The 21,626-nt window shown below is 48.2% G+C and overlaps 1 protein-coding gene across 1 annotated transcript; it reads right to left on the bottom strand.

Annotated features, from left to right (window-relative positions):
* Positions 1-3,968: 3,968 nt before the first annotated feature.
* Positions 3,969-18,899, bottom strand: LOC126533313 (uncharacterized). The gene is made up of 7 exons (XM_055071864.1): positions 18,479-18,899; positions 15,344-15,469; positions 12,189-12,380; positions 11,557-11,753; positions 9,019-9,079; positions 6,858-7,030; positions 3,969-4,318 (listed from the first exon to the last, which is right to left on the bottom strand). Exons 1-7 carry the CDS (start codon positions 18,699-18,701, stop codon positions 4,151-4,153), a joined length of 1,140 nt encoding a protein of 379 aa, XP_054927839.1. The 5' UTR covers positions 18,702-18,899; the 3' UTR covers positions 3,969-4,150.
* Between the last annotated feature and the right edge of the window lie 2,727 nt (positions 18,900-21,626).

The raw sequence follows: 21,626 nt of genomic DNA, 5'->3' as shown, positions 1-21,626 counted from the left end.
CTAAATCAGAGTTACCCTGTACTTCGATTGTGAAGCGACTCACTCGAGATCGTTTGTTACCGCACTAACACAGCAAGCTGGGCGAGTTGGTGACTGAACAATTTCCTGTAGGTGTGGGCAGTACAACTCGGACGAAGGACAAAAGAAAGTGCACGATACGAGCGCAGACTAACAACTGGTTTACCTTTTCAAACAAGTGATTAAATATACAGAGAATGTGATCATGTGATGAAGTGACGCGTACAAGTGGTGAAAGGGTGTCAGCTTATCTTGCCATTCAGAAACTCCGTTTCTTTATGTTACTTTATGTTACGTTCTGTTACATTGTGTTACTTTGTGCTACTGCACATCTTTTGAAAATGAAAGACATGACCTCTGCGCAGCTCTCAATCAGTTAGATAGACAACCGTTCACCTTGAACAAGATCTTGGGACCATGGCCTCGCATATCGCATCTACAAAAGGCCACAAAAGCGCTGCTGCGATATTTGAAAGCTACCGGATTGAGACAGCGTCTGTGATCCGGACTGAGTGGCCGAACGATATCCCCAGTGGACTTTCTCATCTTTTAATCTTTCCGTCCCCTTTTGCCTTTCCCCAGTGAAGGGTAGCCAATCGGGCTCAGTCCTGGTTAACCTCCATACCTCTCATTTATCATTTGCTTTCTCTCTCTCTCTCTCTCTCTCTCTCTCTCTCTCTCTCTCTCCGTTTCTTTATCATGCAGAGAGATAGATGTCTGGCTGACGCATGCGCCTGAGTTGACATGCATGAAGTAGGCTTCCACAATCTCGCGTTTGATTTTGATAGATTTCCATTTTTATACAACATTCCGGGTTTTTCTTTTTTTTTTTTCGAACAAAGGTTTGCACGGGCAATTTCGACAATGCGCGGCTGCAGATTCGAGCCTGTTGCATTCCCGATCGCTGCCGCGTTCGTATCGTGCACTTCCTCTTGTCCTTCGTCCGGGTTGCGCTGCCCACCCCATAGGAATTTGTTACCGCACGCCTGCACCGTTAGCACCGCAGGCATGCGCCGTTAGGTAATACTTAAGAGCAGCGGGGTGGCGAGGCACTGCTCGATGAAGTCGCACGGCGCTCCGTGAGCCGCCTCCTGCGAGAGAGAGAGAGAGAGAGAGAGAGAGAGAGAGAGAGAGAGAGGACCGCGCGGCCAACGTAGGAGTGCCCGGCACACTGCAGTCATGCCTCGAGAGCCCATAACAAAGAGCATCGACCCGACTCCTCCTCGATGCCCGCGATGCTCGATGCACCCCGCCACAATGGCCGACAGCGTGTGAGAAAAAAATAACAAACGGTGGTGGCCGCGGCACGTCGCAACGACGTCGCCGTGATCCAGCGAACAAAGAGCGCCGTGCCGCGACGCTGCTGGAGCGTGAATAATTGGAGAACGAACGGCACGACGCGAGAGAGAGAGAGAGAGAGAGAGCACGCGCTGTAGATAAGTGGGACGAGAAGCTGCACGAGCGTGCTCCTCTCGAAGGACGGTACGTGTATAATGTTCCGCAACTACCGGGCCAACCCAACAAACAGGCCGGTAAATAAGCGGTTCCCGAGACCCTCAAAGACATGCCCACGCGTACTGGTGAGTATTCCCCACGTCGTCGCTTTCACGTAGGCACGTTTATGACGCGACGGTTTTTTTTCTCTTAAAACGAAATCATTCTTTTTGTCCACAAACAGAATTTTCCTTTCGGCGTTTTCGTCTGTTACCAAAACAAAGGTAAGCATACGGATAGTAACTGCAACAGCCATCTACGTATTCAAAAACAAAAAGAAATACTAAAAAAAACTTAAAAAAACCATTTTCGCCAAGTTCTCCCTATTTGGTCAATTATTAGAAGAGAAAATGAAAGTGGAAGTTACTTTGACCTTTTTTTTTTTAATGACGGGTTGAAACCACATCTCTGGTACGTCGGTGTGGCGTCAGAGATTTCGAAGCTTTTCACGTTTTCCCTTTTCTGTTCTTTTCCTTGTTTTTTGGATCTGAGCCGTTGTGGGTTGGGGTTCCCTCCCTTTCATCCTTTTCTCAGGTTAACTGGTGATGGTGAAGCGCCCTTCAACCGTCAGTGTCCACGCTGCGTTGTCATCTGAATAAAAGGTGCGGTGGTTTGACACGTGTTAAAACCTTCAATTAACTGCGCTTCTTAACACGTTGTTGGGGTTCCCTTCCTTTGATCTTTTGCTCAAGTTTCCAGGCAAACGTGGCGTGAGCGCTTTTAGTCGTTGTCCACGCCACATTGACGTCTGGATAGGAGGTGCGGTGGTTTCACACGTGGCAAAACGTTCAGTTAACACCCTTGGTGGTGTTGAGACGCAACAGGGTATAGCAAACGTTCTCGAAACTTGCTTAACCGATCGAAATTGACTAGGTCATTGAACGATCGAAATTCATGACGACTCGGCGGGATGGTGGGGGAACATTACGGCTGCTTCGTTACAAGTTTAAACCAAGCGCGAAGCGGCACGAACTACACGAGAGAGATGCACTGGGAAGCGCTGTCTGTGTATCTCTCTCGTGTAGTTCTTGCCGTTGCACGCTGTCAATAGTTACAGTATGGAATACCAGCATGCCCAACGTATACCGTCCTTTTGTCGCTACCAGTCTTTCGTTTTCGCGTTTTTTTCTTTACTAATACTCTTCTCACGGTAAGAATGGATTTCTTTGTATTGTATCGTACACGTGCATCCACTCAACACTCCACCTAGTCTTCATGATGATGATGATGATGATGACGACGACGATGATAATTTATGGGCATCCTCTTTGGAACGGGGATATTCACAATCTAGCCTGCTTGAGTTACTTAGGTATGCTATCAATGCTTTTCCTTCTTGCATTCTTGTATAAATCTCTTTAATCTTCTATACCTTGTACCGCTGCCTTATGCCGGTGATGGATCCGATCGTATCAGTCTCTCCCCTGCGTTTTTTCCCACCATTACTCTAAACGTCTCTTGCTTACCTCGACTGCTGACCGGCTGACACTTCCGTCTACGTTAAATCTTAGCGCTTCTGGAAGTGGTATGTTACGTACTGGTCTCGCTGGGTGAGCCCCTTCGCATTCTGTTAGTATGTGCCGAGTGGTCTCCAGATTTTCGCTCCAGCATACACACGCCCGATCTAATTGCGAATATTTGCTCCGGTACGTTTTCGTTCGTAGGCAACCAGCTCGAGCCTCAAATAGCAAGGCACTTCCCTTCCTGTTATCGCACAAATTTTCCCTTCTAATTTCTTCTTTTTTCTCGTTCCTGTAAATCTGCATAACCTTTTTCGTTACATTCGAGAAAGTGGATAGCAGCGCCTCTCCTCGACAGAAGTAGTCACTGAGCTTCAACGGCTCCACGGCAATTCTCCAGAAAAAATTAACGCTTTGCTGTCCTTTGCGAAGGAGGCAGGCATCCTTCCTTTCACCTGATCCCTTACCCCTATCTTAGGCCACGGGCCATCCCTTCTAATAAAAGTTTCAATCAATCAATCAATCAATCAATCAATCAATCAATCAATCAATCAATCAATCAATCAATCAATCAATCAATCAATCAATCAATCAATCAATCAATCAATCAATCAAACAAACAAACAATCAATCAATCAATCAATCAATCAACGGCAATTCTCGCTAAGCGTATAGCGCCTTCTTCAGCAGAGGGGCGGCGCTACGCTCAACCCGGTGGCGTGAAGGAAGAGCTTCGAGTCGAGGATCGTCTTGGGAATACGGGAGTAACTATGATGCAGCTTAAAATATTTTTTTTTCTTTCGTGTCCCTATATCAGCTATCGACATAAAAAAGAGAGAATTGGTGCGTGGTTCGTCCTTTCATCCTCGCTAAAGCTCGTTACTTGCGCGTGATTGTTTTGCTGTTTAATCCTCCACGCATACGGCTGAAACGGGCGACAATTCAAGCATATGTGCACACCCTAGTCGACGCTTAGGGTAAAACAAGAAAAAGGTCGCAGACTTGCGAATCATTTACTCGTTGTCTTGGCTAAAACGGCAAAGAAGGCAACTTGTGTACGGCTTTGTGCGCAGGCACGAACGATATCGCAGAAAATAAGGCAGAAATGTTACAAAAACTATAATTACAAAGACAAGAAAAAAACGCAACAGCGTTAACAAAGGAGGGGGCGGCGGGTGTCAGGGCACCCGCGAGAGGACGCAGCCGACGAAAAGCAGCAGCGGCGACAAAAGGACAGGCCTGGTCGCTCGGCCCACCGCGTCCCCGATGATTTCACCGAGAGGCTTGTCCTCCTCGCCAGCATTGGTCACCGATATCTTCCAGCCAAGGAAGTAGTGCGTGAAACACTGCACGCACGGCGGCAAAGCGATGCCGACGTTATCATAGCATCACGCATGCACATGCACGAAAGAAAAAGAAGTTGTACAGATAACATCGAACATGATTATAGTCAAAGTAAGCGAATAGCTTTCTGAAACCACCGATCTGTGAAAATTTTTGGCGCAACGTTTGTTCCCGTTGCTTTGCGGTCACGGCAGCCTGCCATTGACGCCGAGCCTCGAGTTGCTTTCAGAGCGCAGCTCTTTTAGGCGTCCGTCCCTGTGGCGAGCGTCGGCGTCAGCGTCGTCTCTCGGCGTCCTAGTAACCGAGCGAACGAGCACAGCGAAAGATGAAAGAGCGAACGCGGAGCGCGGATGGGACACGGCGACCGCGAAGAGAGCGCGAGGAGGAAAGCGGAGGAGGAGGGTATGGCGAAAGCACAAGAAGAAAAACGCAGAACTGCGCAAGACTTTCTCTGCGGTGACGATAGCTACGAGATGGCGCTAGAGTGGCGCGCGTCGTCTGTTCACCGATGACGCCATCGATACCCTATATGAAAACAAAGTGCTGCATGAGCGGAGGCCTGTCTGCGGCGGCTGCTGTGAATCGCGCCACACGTCACCCACGCGCTGCTTCTCGCGATATGCCGATTAGCGAGGCAGTCGCGCCACACTTCGCTTCGTTTGCAACGTGCCACACGAAACAATGTCCGCGCGGCAAGCAACATTTGTCCATGGTCTGGGACTCGAACGAGGGACCACCGCCTTTCCGGGGCAGCCGCTCTACCATCTGAGCTAACCAGGCCGCTAGCAGGTGGCAGGGCGAAGTCGAATTTATCAACAACTCGAAGCAAGCTTTTGTTTCGAGGAACCCGTATGGGTCTCCTCTGTAGTATATGCTACGTTTGGGTGGATGTGTCATTTTCCCTTTATTTACTTCTCTCCACCTTGCGGGTTTCCGCAAATCTATTACGTCGAACTCTAGCCTTTGTTTCCAGTTGATATACTCGACTTCGCCCTGCCATCTGCTAAAGCCGCCTGGTTAGCTCAGATGGTAGAACGTCTGCCCCGGCAAGGCGATGGTCCCGAGTCCGAGTCCCGCACCAGAACCAATTTTCCTTCAACTGTGAGGCTTTTCTTTCGAGGAACCCGTATGGGTTTCTTTTGGAGTAATTACTACGTTTGGATGGAAGTCTCATCTTCTCTTTATTAATGAATATAATCCGGCTGCCGACTACGCAAACGGCGATAGAGAGGACCACGGAAAGCTATTCGTTTTAAACATCTGTGGAAAAGGCGGGCGCCTGTCCGTGTATTAAATTGCGCTGAACTCCTTAATTACTATGCACTCCTTATTATTAAATTCCTTATTATTTCTAGAGTCGTGCTACAGGTAAAGAAACGAAAGCAAATGAGTGAGCATATTAACGTGGAATTACCAAAAAGAAACAGAAATATCACGAAGTGGGAAGCTGCTGTAAAGGTTTTGAGCTAGCTAGTCAGACAGTGATGCAAGTGTTACGGCGCCAGGCAAAAGAAAAAGAGGAGGAAATACACATCGGTAGGACGAGCACCAAGGTGAGGTTATGACGCATGAGCTGTGTATGGTGTACCACGATGCTTGAGGTGCACGATGATCAGGCGATGGGCGTCAAGTGCGCCCGTGTTTGCGATTAGCCAACACGTTAGCGCGGTCCGCAAGGACACAGAAAGACGACAAAAGGCATGTGACCACAACTGTGGCAGAAAATATCTAATCGCATCGTTACTGAATAACAGCTGTGGTTCGAAAAAGGAATGTCGCCGGAGCCAATATTTCGACAAGCGAACTTGTTCTCGCAAGGGCTGAAACTGCCCTGACCAAGACTAGTTCCCTTGCCGGAACGTTGGCCCCAGCGACATTCCCTGTTCTGTGCCAGTGCTATTCAATTAAGGCCTCCGTGTTTTTTTTTTTTTACCTTCCGTCTTGCTAGGATAGCACCGTTAGGATCCCCCCCGTAAGCATAATAAGGAAGGACACTGCCGATGTTATAACGCTTGGTCTTCCTCTCGCCACGGCATCCGCCATCTACTGGCACGCGATATTGTTACTGTCCGTCCTGGTGCCTTGCACGTGCGATGGAGCGTGGATCTTTTGCTTTCGATCCCGTGCACTCCTTCCATTGTGCCCGAGTGTATGGTAGATGTGTACATCCCCTCAAGGGGCAGCATGCAAGAGAACACCGAAATTGCCTTCAAGAGGTCGTGGTGGCTAAACATAACGTCACATCCTTAGCGCGAATGCGTTCAACGACATGAAATTTTCGACGACAAAGCTACTTGTTACATATCAACACGTCAGATTAGAGGCAGCGAGTTGCGAGTAATCATCGCTTAAACGCAAATTCGGTGTCCCCGCTTTCCCTTTCTTCATAGCCAGGAAATGTACGTGAGAATGGTATACTATAGATGACGTATATACGCCCTCATCTGTAGGGTCGTGTGGGCATGCTGAGGTGCGCGCGCAGTTCACTCGGAATAAGGAGCGCTTGGTGGAAACACTTTGGAAACACATGGCACCGAATACCTGGTAGTATACGACGTTCGGCGTGTTTGCGTCGGGGGTCCAGCTGAAATGTCCCGGCTGACCTGGCTTACACTCCAGCTTCAGCGTCTTGTTGTATTCCTCCCACGTGGTGGCCTTGTCGCTCGCGCCATTCGGGTCTTCTTTCCACTCGCAGAGGCGACCCGTGGCCACGCCTGCAGGTCGAGACCTTCCAGCTCAAATATGAATGACAGAGCGGAAATTGTGGAACGCAGATAATAGAGATTTTACGTTTCCGTTGTCAGCGATTAGCTAAGAAAATGACAATGGCACATAAGAGAGCAAAGAGGAGACCCGGAGCCTCCGAGATCGTCCCGACCTCGGAGGCCATGGTCTCACCTTCATTTTGTTACGAGACGAACGAAGATGAAGCCACCCTATTGAACAACAGTGGAGACGAACAAGGAAAGCGTCAGCCCATAGTCGACGTCTCCGCGAGGAGACTTCTATTGGTCAGGGCAAAATTCCGGGCGCATACAAGCCCTCTGTCGCATAGTTTATCGGCTTCCCTGTAGTGTGCGGAGGTCGTGCTTTCCTTAGCTTCGTTGTCTGTTGTCGTCACATGGTCGCTACTAGCGAGAAATCGCGCCATCTCGCTACTTCGCGCCATCTCACTTTTCACTTCAAATTTTTTTTTTTTTTACGTAATGAAAAAGAAATGCGTAGCATTAAGTACCGAAGCCAGGGTTCAAGCATGAGCGACGCAGTAGTGTATGGGGTATATAATAAGTTGAACCGCCAGAAGTCCTTTGACAAGAGCCGAAATGTCAGTGCACAAGGGCGTTTCCGCATTGTTCAGCTATCTGAACATGGTCGTCGTGGACTGGGATCGAACCCTCGACTCTATTCTCAGCAAACGACACAGCTACAGAGCCGCCATGTTGGGTACATTTAACTAATACACATGTGACGTAGCCTTAACAATGCTAAAAAGCACCAGATTCAGGCACAGTAGATGATGCGGAACATATTTTGAGTGAGGAGCCAAGGGATACAACGTCTGGTGAGCCCGCTTGAAGTTGGTTAAGGAGAGACCTACGACATGTAATCCGAGGTCACGTCGGCGACCTGGTTGAGTGGCCTAACACAGTGGCCTGCGTTTATTCCTTGAAATTGCTAAAAAAGAAAGAAAATATTTCTTTGCGCATACCGCAGCTTTGCTATTGCTTAATGGGGCTACATGACACCAAATTTTCGAGCTGGAATTATGCATCGCGTGTTAAATCGTGCGCGTCCCACAGCAAGCCGGGAGAATTTGGGTGCATTCGTTGGAGTAGAAATCTTGCACTTGAAATATTTTATGCTCCAATTGCGCTGTAAATCAGCTAGGTAACGCTCAATGGTGATGAAATCAAATGATAAAAAGGACTCCCTCGTGTAACATAAGCCGATCTCGAAGGCCACGTTTTCGTGTACTGCGAACACCGGTACTGATTCCAGAAGCTGCAAATACGTGTAATCGCCATGCATCGTTATTATTATTATTCTTGTTTTGCATATGCGTCTCCACTGCTTGCTGCTGCTATTTATCCTGCGAGCGAAGGAACCGCGGGACACAGTTCAACGGCGTCGCCCTTGCTGCGTCATCCGGTGTCAGAGCGTGCGGAGCAAAACGTCCGACGTGGTCTTGTACTGTTTCAAAGCAGAACACGGTGCGGTCTAAACGAGAGTCTGCAAGCAAACATCACAGGTTGTTTTGTAGGATTCCACCGCAAAACCGAAAACAAAGCTTGCATTACGCATTTTGTTTCTGCAATGTTTCGAAAATCTTTGTTGTTGTCCCACATCTGATAATTTGCCGTACTCTGGAAAGCAGGAGGGGAAAAGTCCGTTGTTATTAAACATTTGGTTAGTTTTAGATATTCTTAAACACTGAACAGTTCCTTCCTTGTTTTGAATAATAATACGAAGCGTTAGCGTGTAATATTTGATCTGTATACGTAACTACGAATATTTTCCCACCCCCAATTTCTCAAACGTAAAGCTTTGCATGGAGGCCTGCTCCTTATGTACCCTATCTGAAGATTGGGCAACATAAGCGGTCTAAAATTTCGTTGCAATTGACCTATAAAGGGGATGCTTCCGTGGATTCATAGGGCCGCATTAGAAATGCATATATGTGGCGCAAAAATGTCCCACTCACCTTTGGACACGACGGGATTACCCTGAGAGTCAAGGGATACGCCAGCGAACAGGAGATGTCCCTGAGAAAGGGAGAACAAAAAAAAGGAACTTGAATTAAAATTGTGGTTGCAGATTTGTTAGTTACGTTTCTGTGCTCGCAATTTTTTTTAACATTAGCTTATATTGGGACATATACTAATGCGAGCAGAATGTTACGATCTAGGAGATGGGCCGAACCTGGGATCGAACTGGCAGTCATTCTAAAGCACATGCTTAGCGCTACAAAGCCGAAACGCAGATAGGAAGAAAAGAAGTCGACCTTTCGACTGAAAGGCGAATCATTGATTGCGGTGACAAATTATTAGACAGCCGTACGAAAGATTAAAGATATTAGTTTTATCGGCGTATAAACTGCTGTTAACATTCGCTTACTAACTAAATTAGCAAGCAAGGTGTGGCACGCGCACAGACAAGCATGAACAGGTCTCACTCGATGAGTGAGAACTCTCGTTGTCACAACGCTGGCGTGATGACGAGCGCAAACGAAGCGGAGCGAACGATTCTGCTGTCTCTCCGTTCAACGCGTCTCCGAAACTTGAGATTACGCGACCTCAGGCACTAGCTGTGTGGAAAGACAGGTTACTTGGAGTCGCCAGCCGTCTCGGCCAAGCCTCTGCACCCTCCAGAGATTACATACATACAAGAACACCTACTGCGCACGACAGGGCTAGAGGAGAAGACACCTTGCTAGAGGAGAAGCCACCTTGCTAGAGAAGAAGACACCTTGCTTGCTAGAAGAGAAGACACCTTGCTTGCTAGAGGAGAAGACACCTTGCTAGAGGAGAAGACACCTTGCTAGAGGAGAAGCCACCTTGCTAGAGAAGAAGACACCTTGCTTGCTAGAAGAGAAGACACCTTGCTTGCTAGAGGAGAAGACACCTTGCTAGAGGAGAAGACACCTTGCTAGAGGAGAAGACACCTTGCTTGCTATAAGAGAAGACACCTTGCTTGCTAGAGGAGAAGACACCTTGCTAGAGGAGAAGACACCTTGCTAGAGGAGAAGACATCTTGCTAGAAGAGAAGACGCGCACTTCGCCAATTTAAGGACGTTAATTTCAGCAGTTTCGCGTCCCTAAAGCTAACATCACTCGACACACAGGCGTGCTGGAAGACAGCGCGCATCACGAAGCCATCACGAGGCCTTCTTGGCTCGGCCGCCTCGAGCGCGCAGCAGATCACGTGAGCACCAACACGCGGCGCACGGGACGCTCATTTTTCGTCGCGCTTCGACTTTACTCAGTACAGAATCATCATCGACAACGGCGACGGTGAAAACGCGTCGGTGTCATTACTATCGCACTAAACGTACGATGTCCTAAATTGAAATTCTGCCTACAGCTAGTTGCCAGTGTTCAACTTTCTTAAAGGCAACAACAAATTCGATTCATATCAAACCAACGATTGTGTCAAGAGAGGGAAGGAGGGAAGGAGCTCATGAGGGAGCTCAAATATGCTGGGTGTTCTTAAAGCGAATAGCTTCTTTCGGTCCTTGCGGGCGTTTTCGTGATCAGTCATAAGACGCTCGATGGTCGGTCGAGGGTCGGTGGTCGGGCTCGGACATGAAAACGCTCACTCACTCTCTCGCTCTTTCTCTAGATCTATCTCTCCCTCACTCGCTCGTTAGTTGGTGCTATTCGCTCACATTAATAACAATCATTGTCGATGGTTTATGCACGTTTTTTAGACTATATACAGAATTTAAAGAAAACTAGCCTGTGGCACATGACATAAATCTAGTTCTTGACCTGCATTACTCAAATTTAGAGGCGTGCATTAATTTAATGCGAAATTGAAATGCATAATGGAGAAATTAAGAAAAGCTCACTAATTAACTTTTAAATGAATTTCTTTACGGCGCATATTGCAGCTTACGCATTGTAGCCAGTGGGTTCTCAAGACGTGTCCACTTGGAATGAAATTTCAGGACGACACCAGCTTCGAGATATTCATTCCCAAAGTGTGCGCCGAAAAATACACGGGCGTCCCCATTGTTTTTATGCTTCAATGCATAGCGCGGCATTTTCATAATAAAGCAAGTGGAAGAACAACGCATTTACCGCAGTATCGATGGCGCATATCTCTACATCCGTGCCGTCCTCAGAATTTGTTTCAAGTGCATGTGCCTTGCAAGCTCACCGGCTACAATTCATGAAATGGACTTAAGTGCCGTGAAGTAAACAGAAATTTAATTCGCAAAAATTTGATTAGTCGATTATGGATATCGATTTCTCGTGCATGTCCACCTCTTCGAGTAATATCGTTCAAGGACCAGAATTATGTTATTTGCCAGAGACAATTTAAGAAAGATTCTGTATACTTAAATATAAAAGAACACCCCGAATATGGTTCCTTTTTCTGTCTTTGACCTGCATGGTGCAGAATGTAAGCTCGCCGCGCATCTGAGGGAGTCGGGCGAGAAGAGGAAGTTGCTGGGCAAGGGAGCCTCTCACGTTTATACATTGTCACCTCACACGCGAATCTGCGATTGCGTGTGTACCGGCTTGCCGAGGGATGCAATCTCCTTGGAGCCGCCGCCCTTGGCGCTGTCGGTAATGTAGAAGGGGTGGTAGTTGGACGACCTGGTGTTGTCGTCCCCGCCTTCCACGATAAACTTGTACGTCTTGCCGCGTTCAACGTGGAGCACGGGAATCAGCTCGCGGTTGATCCACCACGAGATGCCCCAGCCAGACTGGCCTGGACAACACACGTACGACATGCTTTGTCGTTCTCGCATTTCCGGAGTTTGACGCGACGCATCACGACGCGACACATTGTAGCAATGTGTCACTGAAACAATAACCTTACGATTGGTTCTGCATTAAAGAAACGCGTTCATGACAGACAACTGGGCCCCAACTGAACCAGCCAACGTGCAGTCCGATCTATGACGTCATGCTCCCTGGCCCGACTGCAATAGAATCTAATTTAAATGTTCCCGAGTAAGCCCTGGTGATTTTGACGTCACCGCTTCGCAATGAAAATTTCGGGCCTTGTAGCATGACGTCATAAGGCAAAGTGCACAGGCACTGCCCTATCTCTGTAGGTCGCGCTGGACCAACAGGGCCTTTTTGGGGCTACTTGGAGGGAGGGAGGTTTGTGGCCCTAGTGAAGTGACAGGGGCGTTCGCACCGGTGATGGCCGCGTAGCCGCGATCCCCTGCCGTCGGTCCGATTCGGGCGGAGAACGTGTCGATGTTGTACTTCTTAAACAGGTCGCGCCCTCCAAACAACTTGCGGTGTGTGTCGGGGGGTGGCACCTGGTGTTGGGATATCGGCGGGCAGTTGCGCTTCGGCGTCCGGTCGAATTGCAGGATGACAGGCACTGCGCCGCAGAAACAGCAATGGAATGCAGTTAGGGAATCATAAAAGCACGTTAACAATTTGCCTACACAATCGTCTGCACAACATATCTCACAGGAGTACCCACATAATATTTTCGAATATATTTTTTCTTGCGCTACATTAATGTCATAGACCTCGAAATCCTAAAGAAAAGACAGGCAAGTGTCACAGCCTTCATTTCCGTCGTCGCCGTCGCCGTGATGTTCTATATGAAGCCCAGGTGCGATATAACATCATCGTCGCGCGCTGTACGCTGTACGTGCGAGTGGATTCGTGCGAGGGTGAGCCGACGATGGTGGCTCAATAAAGCGGGGAGGAAGCGCACCGTCTTCCATCGCGCGCAAGGAACCGGTGGGATCGGTTCTATCTACTCCGGCGGCGGCTGTGCGCGCGGGTCTATATAGTGAAAGCGATCTGCGATGGGGACAGAGTGCGCCGAGGGCTGGCAGCTTCGTTTCCGCTGTGTTCTCGCCACTTCGTTCGCACTGGAGCGAGTCGCAGCACAAAGGGCGATTCGCTCGCTGCTGCTGCCGCTCTTCCTCGTGCCGGCGTTCTGACCGCGTGTGTCCGCGGTCATTGAGTGAGATGTGTCCATGTTCGTCTGTGCGCGTCAATTTAGTTGGTAAGCGTTTGTTTACGAGCTTATGCGGCCGATAAAAAACTATTATTTTTACTTCCTACAGCTGTCTCATAATTTGCTGTCGCAATCGATACTTCGCCTTTCGGGCGAGACTATGAATTTTTTACGTAAGCGCGTGTTATTCATTTTTAAACTAAAGTATTGATATTTAGTAGAGAATATCGAGCTTGCTGAAGTTATAAGTGAAGCACTAGACCTACAAAGACGAGTAAGGAGCAGCACACAAGCCGAATAAAAGTGCTGCACGTACCACCGCAGCCTTAACATCATTTAAATTCTGGTGGTTTACGTGCCAGAACCACGATATGATTATGAGGCTTGCGTAGTGGGGAACTCCGAATTAATTTCGACCACCTGGGGTTTTACCGTGCACCCAGTGCACAGGCGTTCTTAAGTTTGTTTTTTTTTTGCACTTCACCCCAATCGAAATGCGGTCACCTCGGCCAGGATTTGATCCCATGCTTTTGGGGTTTAGCAACGCAACGTCAAATACGCCGCCACTGCGGCTGTAGCCGTAACATGTTTTCCTGCTTACGTTTTTCAATGGACAGAACATTTTCAGTTTTGTAGAAGTGCTTTGAAGAGAAGTACTTTCAGCATGCTGCCTAAATTTAACATTAAACCCTCGCTAGCTGAAAAGTGACCACATGATTCCTCACAGGCAGATAGCGCGAAGTATGTTTTACCATTCCGAAATATATGGTAGAACATGCCGCAACTACTGTTTGAGAGTAGCAGCTTTTCAAGGAAAATAATATATTTTTAATTCAATTATAAATTTTATTGTGAAGCAACAAACGAGTGGAATTATTGTCGAATTGCAAAGTTTCAGTTTAACTATACCGCCGCTTAGCCCACGTGTTATACAAAGCTGCGCTAACCCTATATTATTTACTTGGAATGAAGTGTTGCGATTGGAGTTACGGGATCGCGTCGTTCGCCGCTATGGCTTGTTAAGAACGGCCAGCTGCAGTGCAAGATTGCCACCCACTTACGACTATGACGGCAACATCCCGGCGCTGTTAAGAACGGCGAGCTGCAGTGCAAGATTGCCACCCACTTGCGACTGTGACGGCAGCATTCCGGGAGCGTCGCCGCCAACTTCTAGCCACAGCGTGACTAAATCGACTTTGTGACGGAATGAGTTCGGCGGGCCAACTATTGTTCCCAAACTCCCCAACGCGCTACCCGGAACGGCTCCGAGTTCTACGGGGCCCCTCTGACGTTGGCTCCGGACATTCGAACGTGGGTGCCTTTGTGTGTGTGGGCCATCCTGCGGAGAGGCGGCTAGTTTGCGATCACCAAACGAACGTTCGCGTCGCCTTGTATCGCGGGAGGACCGAGTGTTTAAAAACTGCTGTTGTGCGGATGCTCGACACACTTTCCTTAAGCAGTCACGTTGGACTGAGACACTCTCTCTCAAGCAGTCGTGTTAGGCTGATGTACTTTCTCAAACAGTCATGGTAGACTGATATAAATACTGTAAATAAACCCACATTCCTCGTTCTCGATGAGAAGCAGTCCTTCCCTTCATCAACGTGCTCAGCGTGGATAAGTTGGACGACGGCATGGGCCAGCTACCTTCTAATTCATGCCCGACTCCAATCTTGACAACGGATCACGAGCGATGGGATTGAGCCCCCAATCCTGACAGGCTGTAGATTCATGGAAGGCGCATAAAAATACAGCGTTTGTTACCCTCGTAATACTTACAATTATAAAATTAACACAGACAGTACACTTGGAAGGCCTCGTGTTATCGCGAACATGCAGTTAGAGCGTTAGCAAACGCATAAAGGTTCGTTAAATATGAAAGGAAAAAAACGAACAAAAAATAAGTCATTCCAGCCGGAGCGTAGCAGACGACAAAGACGATTCGTCCGGGCTAACGGCACCGCAATGCCGTTCGCAAGTGCAACCATCGCTTGCGTACGAGACCAATACTTTACCCGAGCCATAGGACACCTTAGCATACCAAGTTCGACAGCTCTAACCTCCTAGTGAACAAACGTTCGGGAAGTATTATATGTATTTCATTTGCTTTGAGCCACGTGCATCAGAACATACTTAAGTGGGTTTACGCACAAGTAACCCATTCTGCGTGAGTACCCGACCAGAAACTCTAAAAATGATGTTCGAGATTGAGGCGAGGTTAAGGTGAGGTTGATGGCCGCCCCTTAATAGTTGAGGCGAGGTCTCCCAAGCGCACCTCAACCTGATTGGATAAGGTTGAAGTTGAGCGACGTCGTGCAACGTAATTAGAGGTTGAAGTGAAATCAAGCATTCTGAGGTCGTCTGCCCACCCGTTTGATCAGTGTATATCTTCGTATGGTAGAGCACGGTGTCCGGAGCTTTCTCGTCCGTGGGACCCTGCGCTGCCACCACCGCCTGTGGGCCCGTAGCCGGTATCGGCTTGTCTTTGCCGTCTCCTGCAACAAGCCGTCAAGATACGAAACAAGCCCTGCGTGATCGGTATGCCGTTGTGCAAACAAAGGCGTGGCTGGAAATTGGAAGCACCAAATTTATGACAAACAACGACAGGGGAAGGACTCCGCTGTGAAATTCTTTTACAGTGACCCGGACTGCCTATTACGAACGTTAAGAGTTAGGTACTTATATGACGTCCACTACCGCGACATGTACAGTGCGCGTCGCTCTTGTGTAGAGCGCGCGAACGGCGACCGCCCAGGCGCTCCGGAGGCAGCCAGCGACGTTTATAACGGTAGTGGCTGGGCACGAGATTAAAATGCGTCGGCCGCACGTGCCCAGGTACTTATCTCGAGCCCAACGGCTACCGTTAGACGTAGCTGGCTGCCTCCGTAGCGAAACAGACTTTACCGGAGCGTCCCGGCGGCCGCCGTTCCCACGCTCTACACAAGGGTGACGCGCAATGTACGCTGCTCATTCTACTCGCACCTAACACAATGGACAAGTCGTTGCTCTTTGATCCATATATACTTGTCATTGTGCGGATTAGAGATGCGAGTAAACGACAGGCGAAAGATGGTTAAGATTTACAGATGATAAAGGCAGCCGTAGACAGTGCATATACTATATACCGGAAACCTAGACCTCGAAGCTTTGCCCTCAGAAATGAGAACGCGCCACACGCGGACATTTCGTCGGGCTCGTTGTGACTTTTCTTCCAATGCTCTGAGCCCAGTTAAGCCCGTATATCATTTGAATGGTTAATGAATTGATTGCGCGAATAATCGACTGATTTAGAGATTGACAGATATATCCTTAGACATAATCACTTTATACCCACTAATTCACACAAGTGACTATAGATTTGTGGCCCTACTGCCAGAGCAAAAATGTGTCACTAACTGGCTTCGAGGTGTAGTTTGTTTGTTGTGCAGCCAGCTGACAGCTCCTAATATATATTACGCATTGATAACCTGACCGCTTTACAGAGTGTTTGCTCAATAGATGAGACAATGAACTGATTGAGTGAGTAAGCAGGTTAGTGAGACTGTTCAATAGACGCACTAATAAACTGGCGGAGTGCGTGAGCTATTGTTGGTCCGTATAAGGAAGCTACATGTTTGAAAACAGGAAGACGTGACGTCGCTAGCGCGCAGGTGCATGAAGAGAAAAAAGAAACACTTTGTGCTTTATCTCGTTGAGACACTTCAATTCGTCAATCTGTGGCTCTTTTGCACGGCTATAAGATGCTCACGGACCGTTAGAATCGCGTTCGCCTACCAGAACCAGCAGGTTGGCGGTAGGCAGCTATCTATGACGTCATGGTCTGGAGCTGGTCTATGCCTGTACTAGCTACAATAACGCCACACGCAGAGGCAGTTAGGCGCAGAGTGCGGCTATGCATTTCCAAATCCACATGAAGGGCAGAGCTAACTGCAACATTTACGGCGAGTCATGGATAAATAGCGGACGCACATAACCCGTCAGATCGGATTCGTCGATCGGCAACTGTGCTCACCGCTATAGTAGTGATTTAAGTGTTCTATGGTTTTTCTTCAAATCAAATAATTTCTTGCATTGTATTTGAATACGCCAATTTCGTCTGGAGTCCTTGTCAGAAAATACCGAAAAACGAAGTAGGAAGAATGCAACGGCTCGCGGTACCTATTACATGTTCAAAATAAAGAAGGGGTGACTCAGTCGCAGTGGTATTAAAATTGTGATTTAGAATCGCTACTCAAACGCAGGCTTAAATGCAGATCAAATCTCCTTTTTCAGTTACCGAAAGGAGAGATTAAGATTAACAACAACAAAAAGAAAACGACGACTTACAACTATCAGGGAAACAAAGTCGGACGGCGAATCAGAGACGCGTGCTTCAGTCTTACATTGCTCCAAAATAGGTATTCTTTTCTTCCCGATGTAATAAGGCACGGGATGGGCTTCCGAATTGCGTGCTAAACACTAATGATGTTAACCAATTAATGCGTTTACTTGATGTATATTTATGTGATTTCACGCGATGACAGGTATGAGCTTCAAATATGGTTATTGTGATTCAAACGTACCTTATTGTTTGGTTGTAATGCTCGTTTTATGTCTGCATACTATAAGAGTATATATGTAAACTTCTGGATGCAAAATTTTCTCCCTCCTTCTAATGACCCATAAGAGATGGTAAATAGTCTTATTAAATAATAAACACGGACAGAGAAAGACAAAGAATACACACAGGAGAGACGCCGCTGTCAGCTGAGTTGAAGTTCGGCGTGTGTCCTGTGTGCATTCTGTCTGCGTCCTGTCCTCAAAACGCGCCGTTATAACCATGTTCCATCAAGTCATGACTTCACGGCTAGCTGGAGCTGGAAAAGTTTCAAAGTGGCGTTGTACGTCAGCAGCCTTTCGTTCTTGCGTCTATTCCGTCCTGAAAGTGCCTTGTTACTGATCAAGAGACCTGCTTCATTGATAGTCCAGAAGGGTCATCTTGCAGCTAAAATTATTATTCTCTTCGGTATCCCTTTAAAAATGCATACAAGGGAACACAAAAACGCGGCTGGAAAGTTCTTAGTACCAGGGAGCAGGGTCGCGCCATAAACGCTGAAGAAAACCGGAAAGGTGCGCATCTGATGCTGACAGTTTTGCAAATACGGAAAGCATGCGAAAGCTGCATACAGATATCGTGTAATCTCTCTTATTGTTACAGCAAAAGCGATATTGTATTTTTCTTTTCTGAAAACATGCACGACGACTGATGCCCGTTCACATCTGCTCGCACTGCCACCCATTCCACCGCCACGTATAAAACAAGGATGCCGACGTCGTACGCCCGAAGCACCGATGGTTGTTTCAGCAGCGTTGCGATTGCATTCGCGCGGCTGAAAGATCGAGCAGCGGGCGACTGACCCAGCACAGCCGTTTTTCGAGCAAAGCAACAATTTGCGACCGGTTGCCCTGCGACCAGCTTAGTCGCGCGACCTCTGCCAGTCGTCGCGGTGTGAATGAGGCCTTACGATCCCTTCTCCTCGTGGCCAGGATGAACCGCCCACCGTGTGACGAGGCCGCCTCGTAGGCGGGCACAGTAATGTTTTCCAAGGATGGCAGCCAGACGTGGGCCAAGATCCGAGAAGAATTGAGACAGCAGACGGCGAACCATTCGTACTGGTCCCAGGTGCGGCCGTCACTCAGCGTCAGCCTCACGTTCTTGCCGAAGTAGCCGCTGATCCTGTTGAACATGCCGAGAGATACCACCGGTGTGTGTGAGCATGCCGTCAATGTAACCGCACTATAGGCCCGCAGTTCCTTGAGCAGCCGAACACAGCGCAAGCGCACCTCGCCTCGTTCTAGACATGGTAATGGCTACTGCTCTCCCTTATCGAGAGTGCTCACAACTAATCCGCTAAGCCGATAATATTCGCTGAACCACATAGAACGTTTAACGCTGCGATTCTCTTCTTCTGCAACGTTGATGCCACATAAAATAAGCGCCCTGTATGAAATAAAGCTGTTTCCGTTTCCCTGGCCTCTCCTTCTCGCCGCCATGTACCTTCCCTTCGCTGCTCGCCCTCTATGCTTGCAATTTCTTTATCGCGGCGATCGCACTGCGCGGCACTGCGATCAAGAACAACTGTCATGACGCCGGCACAAGTAAAAACAAAAAACCAAGAAAGCGCTCCCGGGCGCACGAGGGCGCTTCTCGCGATAACGGCTCGAGCACAACCACGTGACGCGGCACAGAAAGGCGCGGATAAACCCCGGAATCCCTCGCCTGCCCTCACTCAGCGGCTCGGGAGCCAATACAAAGATATGTCCGTACCTTTAATGTTATTCAGGGGGCTTAACACGTACGCTGATTTTGTTTGTCGGTGGTTTTCTCCCCATAGTCCTCACTTCCTAGCGAAACCGCGGTGGCGTACGATTGCGACCCGTGCTGTCGCAGCGAGCAGCAATCCGAGTCGCGAAGGGGCCCTGCCATGCAGCGACCGGTCAGAGGGTCAGCACCGACGCCCAAAATTGTCGTGAGGTCGAGTAAACGGTCGGTTTCGGCAGTTTCGTATCCACCTGCCACCTCGTGCCTTACATGGAACTGCGACGTGCTGCCGCGTGTTCAGAGGGCAACTGCGCAATACACCTCCCTCGCATCGGTCAACCGACGCCTTGCTGCGGTTTGATCGGCTCGATCTTCCAAGATGATCGTTCGCATCGACGCATTGTAACGTTTACATGAGCCCAACAACGAGCTGCCAACCTGAAGAAGCAAGCCACTATCCGATTCACGACTCGCACTCGTGTGAACGCGGCTAGAAGCCACCTTCACATCACCTGCGACATGAGGCGCATCGCAACGCATCTTCAAGCGCATCGCATCCATGGAAAGGGCGGCTACGCGCTTGGAAAGTGAATCGCAATAAATATCCAGGAGAGAGCTGTTTGTGACGGGTTAAGTCGTTTCACATCGCTAAATGCACGTATAGATGCACCCTATATTGTCCGCACACGCGGCGTGTAAACGCTGACGTGTCGCATCGAAAGAGAAAGGAAGTGAGACGACGTGTGCAAGCCCACTAGCAGGAAACAGCTTCCCTAACTCGTTTCGGGCGAAGGGGCGCGCGCAACATGTAAACGCTGTCGCATATTACCGTGATGCTCTAAGAAATGCGATACGCGACTGTCGTATTCGTGTAAACGCGGCTGGTGATGTTAGTAAGCGACGCTCTCGCGAAGCATAGTGGGAACGGTTGTTCCGGCTTCAAAGGGCCCCCAGCAACCGAGAGCCCTCTTACCTTCTGTTCTCGTCGTCAATCACGTGACCGTTGCCAGCGGTGACCTGACCAGTTCCCGCCATGAAATTAACTTCTCCTGAACGAAATATATATACATATACATCACAGACACGTTAGTCGATTGCTATAGCCCTGCTCACCAGTGAGAGCGGTCGCTGAAATAAACCAAACGATTGAGCGCTGCAACATCAAATAAAATTGTTTAAAGTAACTGAAAACTTTATTCGGCTCTCTCTCTCATGGCCTCCCAAGTAGAAAAAACATTCGAATAGTTGACAGCCAGCTTGCTCATGAAAACCATACCATGTAAACCCCATAATTATGATAGCATTTTTTGTTTATTAAACCTGCCAGTGATAAAGTGTCCCAAAAGAAAAGCGCTGCAGAAAAATGGCCCCCGAATTACGCCTACAGACACGGCCAATTATTTTCTAGCACAGGACGTGCTTAATAAAGGAGTAACCAGTTTTATTTCTTACCGAAGTGATCTCTAAAAACTGGTTACCAAAAACTGTAGCTAGTCTATGCACTTCAAAACAGCCATCGAGAATTGTCAAACATGTTAACCGAGAACCGCGGCATTCATGACCCACCCTTCACGTAACGTCGCACCGACAAAACTGATGTATGAACAAACCAAACAGAAACAAATACCAGATTCTATTGTGTATCGCTGCGAACGGTGCAAGTTGGTCACCTCAATTTTGAACCGCCGTTAATGGAATACGAGCCCAGTAAATGACAATGAAATTAAACTCCCGCACCCCCCCCCCCCTCCCCCCCAAAAAAGAAAGAGCTAGCTGTTGCGCAAATAAAACGTACAAAACAATGCTGTTTCTTCGCTGTTGTGGGAATCATGGACATGTAGCAGTACATCTCGTCATGCCATCTGTGAACAGGGTGTCAACTTTTCTTCTCTAAATCCTAATAATTGTATATTATGAAACATTATTTCAGTTAAAATAAAGTCTTCTTCCACATCACGCCAACCACAAGAATGGCTGAGTTTACCGACTGCTCCAAAGTGACATTACAAATGCGGGACCATCTTAGCGTTGAGGGTTAGAGACGCAGCTATTCTCACACGTTTCAAGATGGTCAATGGCCAAGATATCTCGGGAAGGGAAAAGGATGTATCACGAAATATTTTACGCAAAGCCCCTCAGATATATGTTAGGCTAAAATGATTATCCAGAGATTAGCGTGCTTCATAATCATCATCGTTTTACAGATGCAAGCACTTCTCTCAAGACATTTAATCCTGCAGGGTGATTGCAGCCAAGGTAGGTTAACACGAATGTGAGCGTGGAGGTATTAAAGTCTATGCGAAACATATTTTATAGGGCACATGATGTGGTTGTTTATAATGGTTTATTGA

This window comes from Dermacentor andersoni, chromosome 7 (genome assembly GCF_023375885.2).
Source record: "Dermacentor andersoni chromosome 7, qqDerAnde1_hic_scaffold, whole genome shotgun sequence".
Lineage (NCBI taxonomy): Eukaryota > Metazoa > Arthropoda > Arachnida > Ixodida > Ixodidae > Dermacentor > Dermacentor andersoni.
This window is presented reverse-complemented; position numbering and strand designations above follow the sequence as displayed.